The 10,094-nt window shown below is 32.8% G+C and overlaps 1 protein-coding gene across 2 annotated transcripts; it reads left to right on the top strand.

Moving 5' to 3' along the window:
• The first annotated feature begins 12 nt into the window (after positions 1-12).
• Positions 13-9,439, top strand: LOC126824207 (GPN-loop GTPase 1). Of its 2 annotated transcripts, XR_007681509.1 has the most exons (11): positions 13-194; positions 1,007-1,100; positions 1,655-1,799; positions 2,479-2,557; positions 3,080-3,220; positions 3,576-3,722; positions 4,578-4,660; positions 5,161-5,291; positions 6,337-6,441; positions 7,021-7,538; positions 7,624-9,439. XR_007681509.1 is itself a non-coding variant. In XM_050553392.1 (10 exons), the coding sequence occupies exons 1-10, from the start codon at positions 78-80 to the stop codon at positions 7,125-7,127; spliced, it is 1,149 nt and encodes a 382-aa protein (XP_050409349.1). In that variant the 5' UTR covers positions 13-77; the 3' UTR covers positions 7,128-9,439. The 2 variants fall into 2 exon arrangements, 1 of the variants encoding a protein (XP_050409349.1); XM_050553392.1 differs by having other exon boundaries at positions 7,021-9,439.
• The last annotated feature ends 655 nt before the right edge of the window (positions 9,440-10,094 follow it).

The following is a 10,094-nucleotide window of genomic DNA, read 5'->3' on the forward strand; positions in this document are numbered from 1 at the left end:
TAAATATGGCGTCTTTGGAAACATGTGCTGATACTTCAAATGTAAAATCTCAGAAAATAGACGAAATAACAGAAAATATGGCAGCGGCTTCAGTAAAAGATAAAGATAATAGTTCACAGACTAAAACCTGTAGCGGTCCGATTTGTGTCATTGTTTTGGGAATGGCTGGATCGGGTAAAACCACCCTAGTTCAGGTTGTTTACATTTTCACCCAGTTCATCCAATCCATGTTCTACTTACACATGTATACTAGTTATAATACTAGCAGACCAAAAGACCTGTTTAATGGCTGTGTATTAGTATTTGCCAGCCAAAGTATGGTCATAACTATAATTTTTCGAACTGATACTGGTCATGTTTACTATTTAGCCACCATAATAAGAATCATTGCCATTAGATTTAGATAGATCATTAGATGATTACACATAGGTTAAAGATACATTATGGGAGATAAGATAAAGAGATGGCAGTTCTCGCTATAATAGTTAAAAACTAGATAGTGTAAAGGTAATTTGCTGGAAATTTCAGTCAAATTGATCCACTATGAACCGAGAAAGAAGCGGGTGAAATTTTTGCTTCGTCTCGGTCATCATTACTAAAATCATTAATATAAACAGCATAGTCTCGATTATCCACTTTTTTGGATTTAATTATCAGTGGCATATAGGAATCTAATCCAGCCAACATCGAAGGCTAACCTTGACATCGAGAGTTTATTATGGACTGGATAAGTTAATTAATGTCTAATTGATAATTTAGATAACATTTCAGGCCTAAAGAAAGACTTGTAATAAGCAGATTTTGCTCTTGCATAATGCATGTTTAACATGACATCTATAAATGGCAACTTGCTTAATTTGCAGCTTGCAATTATTTCATGTTAGATACCAATATATGAACCAAATGTTAATCCAATAAAATCTAGACAAGTTTCATCGATGGCATGGTGTAGATGTCAAACTTAAGATTCAGTCTGTAATCCTTTGAATTTTTATATATTTAATAGAGACTAACTGCACATCTGCATGCCCTGAAGACACCTCCATATGTAATTAATCTGGATCCAGCTGTTTATGAAATCCCTTATCCAGCTAATATTGGTAAAGTAATATTACATACAATTTACTACATAAATGAAATTCATTATTAAAATAAATCTAAAATAGTTCCCAGCAAAAAGACTGGCTAAGATAAATCTATATTCAAGTCTTTTGTTTTCTCTTTTGTTGCTGGGGATTATTTTATATGAATTTATCATAAAGCCAGTTCTTACATTGCAAGACTAGAAACCTATATTTCTGTCCCTTTCTTGCTATTTATTATTAGTTTGTGGATACAGGGATTATAATCATGAAAACTTGGAAGTTGTGGTGCTACAGAATCTGTAGTACAGAGGGCTAATACACACTGCCTTGTTTAAATTTTACAAATAATTATACTATAGGTTAGATGCCAACTTGAACTTGGGATGGCCTAAACTTATTTTAGGATTACCGGTAATCGATTTTAATCTTGACTACTTTATAATGTGTTTGGACAGAAAATCAGTATTTTCCTTTTAGTCTGTTACTTTTTAATATACATATTTTAAGAATTACTGTTACAATGTTAGCTTGGCATAGATTTAAAGAGCTATTATATATCTAACTTTCAGATATCCGAGATACAGTAAATTATAAAGAAGTTATGAAACAATATTCACTTGGTCCTAACGGTGGAATTGTCACATCACTTAATTTATTTGCAACACGATTTGATCAAGTTATAGATTTAATAGAGAAGAAAGCTGATGAACATAAGTAAGTCTTGTCTCTGTTCTATATGTTGTATAACATGGACATTAACTTGAGTAATCGAAAATTTTCATTATCTAGAGATGAAGTGCAAGACTAGAAAATTGTAGCTTAGATGATTATATGCTGGACATCTTACTGATAATCGGTTTCCATTAACTAATTGGGATCCTCATTAGAATGGGATTCTACAATATGTTACATAGGGGGTTGGATGGCCGAATGGTTAGCGCGTGCACGCTGTATCATAAGGTCTGTCATTGAATGAACTGGCGTGGTTTCGATTCCCTAGTTGTATGTGACAAGGAGTAGGGTCGACTGTCCATCCTTGTGGGTTTTCTCCTGGTCCTGCCGGTTTCCTCTCTCGCAGTATGTTACATGAGAGTCGCAGTGGCTCAGTTAGTAAGACACTGACTTGCTAGCCACAAGGTATCCTGTTGTTCCTGGTGTTGACAGAGAAAGTTTCTCTGGATTTTCCATCATGGTTCCCCATGTCAATTATTGAAATAAATTTGAATCATATAACCTTTTTTGTGTCGAGTAGATGTTAAACACATTTCACCCTCTCCCCTCAAAGTACACTGTATAGTGTATGCCTGTCTTCAATAGCCAGGTCAGTGCAGAAAAGTATGTTACATAGCCTGTCAAACTATATGTAGACCCATATCTTTTAATAATATTTTAGGTATGTAATAATTGACACACCTGGTCAAATTGAAGTATTTACCTGGTCAGCATCTGGTTCTATTATTACAGAAACATTGGTAAGAATTATTGTCAATATGTCATGTCATGAATTTTATTGTAATATAGTGAATATTGTGTTTTATCCGCACTCTTACTAACACCCATTTACTGGGATGAAATGTCTGATCCAAGACCCGTCTTTATTAGCCTAGTTGTTGCAAAAAAGTAGTATGTTAAACCTTCTGTAATGAAAATGATGCATAATTTGAGTCTCAAATCTGCAACAGTTTGGTCATAAGTATTACATTCAAACCATGGAACCAAATTGATCCCTTGTGTAAGTCCAAATAGTTTTAATATTGAACATTGAACAATAAATGGATGCCACCAGTAAAGTATTTACCTGAAGAAAACTACTTCAAGTTGCATGAGAAAAATGTTTAACTGGTTGCTCCGAGCTTTGAATATCCATCAAAAGTCTTCTTTGGTCATTTCATTTTCAGGCACATAGAGTTTTGTGATTTTAAAATTTACACTAAATGGAAACTATATAACTATGTATATTTTATTAAGACTTTTATAAACAATTTCTATTTCAGGCATCTAAGTTTCCTACAATAGTTGTTTATGTTCAAGATACTGCTCGAAGTGTTAATCCTGTTACGTTTATGTCTAATATGACGTATGCTTGTAGTATCATGTATAAAACTAAACTACCATTTATAGTAGCCCTAAATAAGGTACATATAAAATAATATTTTTCATCTGTTTCATTTTATCAGTGTTGATTGTTCAACTACCATCATCCAGTATTTTGTAAATACATGTACATAACAGTAATTTTTTGCTATGAAACCTATATTTCTCTATTTTATAATGTTGCTGTCAGAGTGCAACATTTACTTCATAGCACACTATATGGCGTATGCTCGTCTTCATTAGGCTGGTTGGTGCAGAAAAGTAAAACGTTAAACTTCATTTCATTTAAAAAATAAGCCGAGTCAAGGGTTATTTTGGATATGATATTATTTTCTTATTGAAAGTGCAGAGGCTTTGATGAGATAACAGAACATATATATACATTTATTCTTACAGATAGATATTGTGAGTCACACGTTTGCTAAAGAATGGATGACAGATTTTGAAGCTTTTCAAGAAGCCATGGAACATGAAACCTCGTACACATCAAATCTAGTTAGATCTATGAGTTTGGCCCTAGATGATTTTTATAAAGATTTAAAGGTAATTTGAATTTCAAAAATAAAACAGAAAAATAAATATAATACATACATGTATAAATAATAATATTAGATACATGTTTGTATAAAAGTTCTATTTGGCAGCAACCCAAATCTTATCTTTATCCTTTAGATGGTGAACTGTACAAATGTTTACAGCTACCAATACTCTTACAGATGGTTTAACAAGTGCAATTTAGATCATAAGGTCTGTCATTGAGTCAAGTGGTGCAATTTCGATTCCCCACTTGTATGTGGCATTCTGTATGAAATGTTCTATGAAGGCAACTTATTATTTATTATATTTGATCAACTTTTAAAATCTGACGGTCATTCATTCAGTCTATTTTAAATTTAGAAACTAGATATTTTAATATCCCTGCCGTACAATATCAGACTTTAAATAAGATAAAATGAGAGGTGGTTTATTCATCATTATAATGTTTCTGGTTATAAGACCCTTTATCAAATGATTACTATCACTAACGAAATGTTTTGGTTTGTATTAAATCTTCCATGTTTTTGGGGTTTTTTTATTAACAATAATTTATTCAAGATATCTGAATGAGATTGGGGGAAAAGGCCTAGCCTATGCAAATAAACCTGCTTCTATAGTTCAACATGATGTTAAAATAAATTAAAAACAGGAGATGTGCTGTCAAATAGCACACTTTTTTGGAATAACGATTACTATGGTTTATTACACGGCATCATTTCAACAAGATTTAACAATTCATTGTCAAGTATACATGTTGAAACGTCTAAGTGTAATAAACCATAGAAATTATTATTCCATAAAAGTGTGTTATATGACTAAATATAATTGTTTTCCTACCAATGATTGATTTAATGTTTTTAGAATGTTGGTGTATCTGCTATAAATGGAGAAGGTGTAACAGAATTCTTTAAATTAGTAGATGAAGCTGCTGTAGAATATGAAGAGTGAGTCTTTCTACTTATTTATTTTATTTTAGCTAAATATCAAACTCCTCCATTTTTATAGATAACTCTGTATAACAATTGGTATCTTCATCTTGGGATTTTTTCAAGTTTCAAGATAGTAATGTTGTTGGGAACATATATATAGATTCTTTTGGGGTAAATAGATTCCTTTGCTGATCAAAATGAATAGAAAATCTAACAGTTATTTAAAATAACTTGATATTATTAAAAGACAATAGAACTTTAGAAATATATTTTATTGATATATGATGAAACATATTTATTCTACTTTCATTTTAGCTAATCTCTTATTGATTTCAGCTATATATATGAATCATTAATTTGATTCAACACTTATATTATTGATATATTATAGTACATTAAATCAACATATTTATTCTACTTTCAATTAAACTAATCCCTATAGTAATTCTTATTGACAAGTATAAGTAGTGAAGTGAATTCATTATTCGTTCATCAATATATTATATATTCACCAGGGAATATAAACCCATGTATCAGAAACTAAAGGAAGAGCATGAACAAAAGAAGAAAGAAGAAGCTGAGAAAGAAATGAATAAAATAAAAAAGGACATGGGAGTTGGTGAACCTTTGAAATTAGGTGCTTCAGGTAGGAAGAAGAATAATCCATAAGCCGTAATAAAAGAATAAACAAGTAAAGAGATTTATGTTGATGTTAATGACCAGACAGTAATAGGCGTTGTATAAAAGATAATTATAAATATAAATATAATAGTACTTGATAATAATAAGAAAAGGGTAACTTAGTTCAGTACTTTGACCCAAGCCCTTTCCAATCAACTGAAATGAATTTATATGAAATTTGGCTTAGTGTCTTACTTTTTGCACCAACCAGCCTAATGAAAACAGGTATATGTAATGCAGTCAGCAGTGTCCTATGAGCAAATATTTTACCAGTATAGTAGCTATAGCCTACTCTTATTTTGATTTCTAACTGTCAGGGGATCTTTAATGACATGTTGCTAATAGTACACTGTATTTCCATTTCAACCAAACTACTAGACACTTTTCCTTGCTAGATTGAAGCCATGGTGGCTAAGTGTATAAGACACTGGCTCGCTAGTCTGAAGGTCGCAGGTTCGCTCTCGGTGTTGATCGAGAAACTTCATTGCATTTTTCCAGCGTGATTTCCCCTTGTCAGTGGTACATGATAGAGGGCCTGACATGGACAGCTGTCTAGTCATACGGATGGGATGAAAAACCAAGGTCTGGTGTACACATTGGCGTGCACTTAAAGATCCCTTGGCAGTTGGAATTCAGTATAAGTTTAGACCTTAGCTCTGTTGCCCTGGCAAAAATTCCCTCATAGCACACTGTATCGTGTATGCCCGACTTCATTAGCCCAGTCAGAGCAGAACAGTAGGATGTAAAACCCTATTTCATTTCATTTCCTTGCTAGATCCTTCATACTTCATCACTGACAAGGGAGAAACTAGGCTAGAAAATCCGGAGGAACTTTCTCAACCAATATTGTGATGAAATACCAAGCGCTAGAATCAAGATTAATTTAAAATTATCCGTTATATCTATTTTCCACATGACAACATCCAACTAATTGTTGAGTCCACATTCAAGTGGTATCAGGTGTTCTGGAAAAGGAAGGTTTACATAAAGGTGTACATATATAATTGTAGGTAGTGATCTGTTATATACAAGATCTAGTGGAATGGCTATTCAACCAGGTTTATATGAATCAGATAGTGATGAAGATTATAATCAACATCTTGATCCAGAAGATGGTAAGTTAAGGAGGGAGGGAAATGGTATAGCATTTACTAATTACATTGTTACCACATAGTTGGTTTCTCGTCATTTGCAATTTTCAGACAATATCTAATTGATCAGCCCTGAAAGGTACTTAAACAATCTGATTAAAATACAGATCTATATTTCGTTTCGTTTTTTTATACTTTCGAAGGCCTACACTACATGAAGATCTGACCAGTTTTACTTAAAGGTCACGTCAGGGGTCGTACGAGCAGCTTTTGTCCCTGTGACGTCAGACATTGATTAATCAATCAGCATTGACGTTTCTAGTGGTTTACTCACAGTTCCATGCATGGCACACCAAGAAGTCGCCGTAACAGATGGTTTCATTGGCTAATACCTCACGCCATTCAGATCACATGTTATATAACAACTTTTCGGGATTCTAGTGTACAGATTGGTACTTAAATTCATTATTTAATTCAATTGTTATATGGGTTGAATCAATGATTAAGTGAAAAACTGAAGAAAGTTCATTCTTTCGTGGTAAGTAACACATAATAATATTATATTGTTAGTCTTACAGAATTATTTTTTTCATCTTATTTCAGAAGCAGATGAGAGAGGTGAAGCTGAATCTTTAAAAAGATATTTAAACAGTCAAAAAGAAAGACAACAAACAAGACAAGATAAAAGAGAAAATAATCCAAACTCTTAGCAATATTTATTTTAATTTCATTGAATCATCATCATCATCATCATCATCATCAATTTTTGACACCTGGAAATCATCATAAAAACAAAGAAATACTGTGTGTAAAAATATAGACAACTTTAGTGTAATAAATCAGGAAATGCTACATGTCTGTTTCAAAATGAACTTGAAACCAGTTGGCGAAATTATCAAAATACATTGGTCAAAATTCTGTGGAAAATTACTGCTTATTACTGAGAAACGTTTCGACTAGGCTTTATCAAGCAGTGTGACGAGACCCTATATACATGTAAAATAATAATTGGTTAATGCTGATCAACCAGAGACAGCTCTCTAATTATCTTGAAGAAAACCTAAATTAACATTGTTAATGATGGGTTATTGGGGTTGGCCGTAAGTAGCTGGCTTTCTGAGGTTGTACAGTACTTGTCAACAGATCATTTAGATTGATGTGCTATTATTCTTGTTGGGGTTGGCCGTAAGTAGCTGGCTTTCTGAGGTTGTACAGTACTTGTCAACAGATCATTTAGATTGATGTGCTATTATTCTTGTTGGAGGTAACTAAGATAATTATTTTATGCTAGATTGTGACGTTGTTTCGGTTCATAAAAATAAGAGGATAAGAAACACAATTTATATGGAAAACAATTCCTGGTTTATACTCATATAGCACAATGTTTCGATATTTGTGCTTGATAACGATAAGAGAATACTTGTCAAAATGTTGTGCTATGTGTGTATAAATCAGTGATTGTTTATACATATAAATTTTGTCATGTTTTTTATTGTGCTCAATCGTTAAATGCCACTCAAGGATTAATAAAAGGATAGTATGTAGACAGAGGAGATGGTGTAACACCTGTGAGAGGGTTATAAATCCAAAGTTGAAATAACCAGAGATAGGAGATTGTAAAATATAGTCTGAGTACCCAAGTTTAGATTTTGACATTGATTCCATGATGTAGAAAGATTTTTAAACATACATTATGCAGGAGCTAAATCTGCCTATTGCAGGTCTTTCTTTAGGCCTGGAATGTTTTCTAAATTATAAATGAAACATTAATTAACTTATCCAGGCCATAATCAACTCTCGTTGGCATTGTTTTTCTCCGATATTAAATAGATTAGAACAGTTCAGCCATATTTTGATTTAAGCTAAAAATGGAGGAGCAAGACTTACCTTTGAACAACCAGTACGGTGGTTGAAATTATTGTACACGTCTTGTTAAACCTTCAAAAGCTAATATCTTCGCTCGCAATAGAGTAATTTGAATGAAATTTTCAAATTATTCAATATACATTATCTATTTTCGAACTATTATAGCAAGAATGGATAGCTCTTTATCTAAATCTTACATAATGTACCGGTATCTTTAAACTATAATTTCGGTGTAATTCAACATAGCCTTCAGAGGTGGATTAGCCAACTTTATTTTACTTGGTGTTACATAACAAGTTATCAAGACTTATTGACCCTTTTTCCTGAAGCTGATAGTGACATTTAGTGACTCAATTCTGCCCTCTGTTAACCCAAACTAAAGATGTCCCACATGCACAATTTTGAAACAGAAACTTAGATTTCAGTGCTATGTAAGAACATTACAGATCTGTCTTTTCAAAACATTCTATGTAACTGAAACCCCAGACTTAAATTATTTTTTTTCACGTCTTTCTAACGGTTGATTTTTAAGCACATGCCTTCACGTTTTATCCTATTTACTCAGCAGGAAAATATTTCCTGAGAAATGTGACCCCTTAATAGTTTACTTTTCTGACATCCACAGAAACAATTCAAACTTTATTAAATTTAGGAAACAAATTAGAACAATAAACTATTCTTATGGCCATTTTTGAATATTTATTGTGTATTCATTGATGTAGACAGAGTGGTGGGGTTGTTCCAATATCATTTACACTTTTAACCCTTTAGAAATTAGACCAAACTAAACCGCCCCAGCTAAGGCTCCTTAGACCTCCCCAAACCACCTGTCATGTAATGAATGGTCCTATAATATGGAAAGCTATTCACATATCTCAGAGGTTTGAGCCTTGAGGTGGTCTAAGGAACAGTTGTTTCGGTCGGTTTCAGTTTGTTCAGGGATGTATCTGTATTGATATATCACTTTTCTCTAATTTTCTTCAAGGAACTGTTATAGTCGATAATTACATATATCAAGTGTTTAGCTTACAAGGGTGCTTGAACCCAATAGCACCACCTGTGGCTATACTACTGTGTATATTTTATAACACCTAAGTTACTATACTTGTATAAACAATGTATTATATGTAAATAAATTAAGCTTACATCAATGGTTCTATTGTTGTTGAATATTGTATATCTTTAATAAAGGATAAGAGCCGCAGTGACTTGGTGAGAATGGCACCATTTCACTAACCAGGAGGTACCAGTTGGATTCTCGTGTTGACCAAGAAATTTCCTGAGGAATTTCCAGTCTGGTTTCCTCTTGTCTGGGTATCATTTAATGTGCTGTCAATGGCATAAGTGTCACCTGGGTTTTTGGACCCATCCAAAGAACGAAGTACTGTTACTTGCCAGCACCAGTGACAAGGAGTAATCAGGTGCATTGGGCATTAGACCAGAACTCAATTCATTCATTTCACTATTTTTATATTGTAAGGGTGGCCTTTAGACTAATTTCCAGTGGTAGGCATTTTAATAAATAAAAAAATCATAAATAATTATATTGGATATACTAGGCTCAAAAATAAAAAAAAATCCACAAGATAAAGAAGGTTGAAATGACACGAAATACAACAAAAATATTAATAACAAAGCCGACTGCGTTCGTAGTAATGGTACTACCTGACGAGAGGCTCGGCTAATAGTCCATATAATTATATAGAAATACTATGGAGTCATTATATTATCCTTACGGTAGTTGATTTATGAATACCTTGTCTCATAGAAGATAATTAATGCATATACCATTTGTTGTCATATTGATTAGC

The sequence above is a fragment of the Patella vulgata genome, chromosome 6 (assembly GCF_932274485.2).
Source record: "Patella vulgata chromosome 6, xgPatVulg1.2, whole genome shotgun sequence".
Lineage (NCBI taxonomy): Eukaryota > Metazoa > Mollusca > Gastropoda > Patellidae > Patella > Patella vulgata.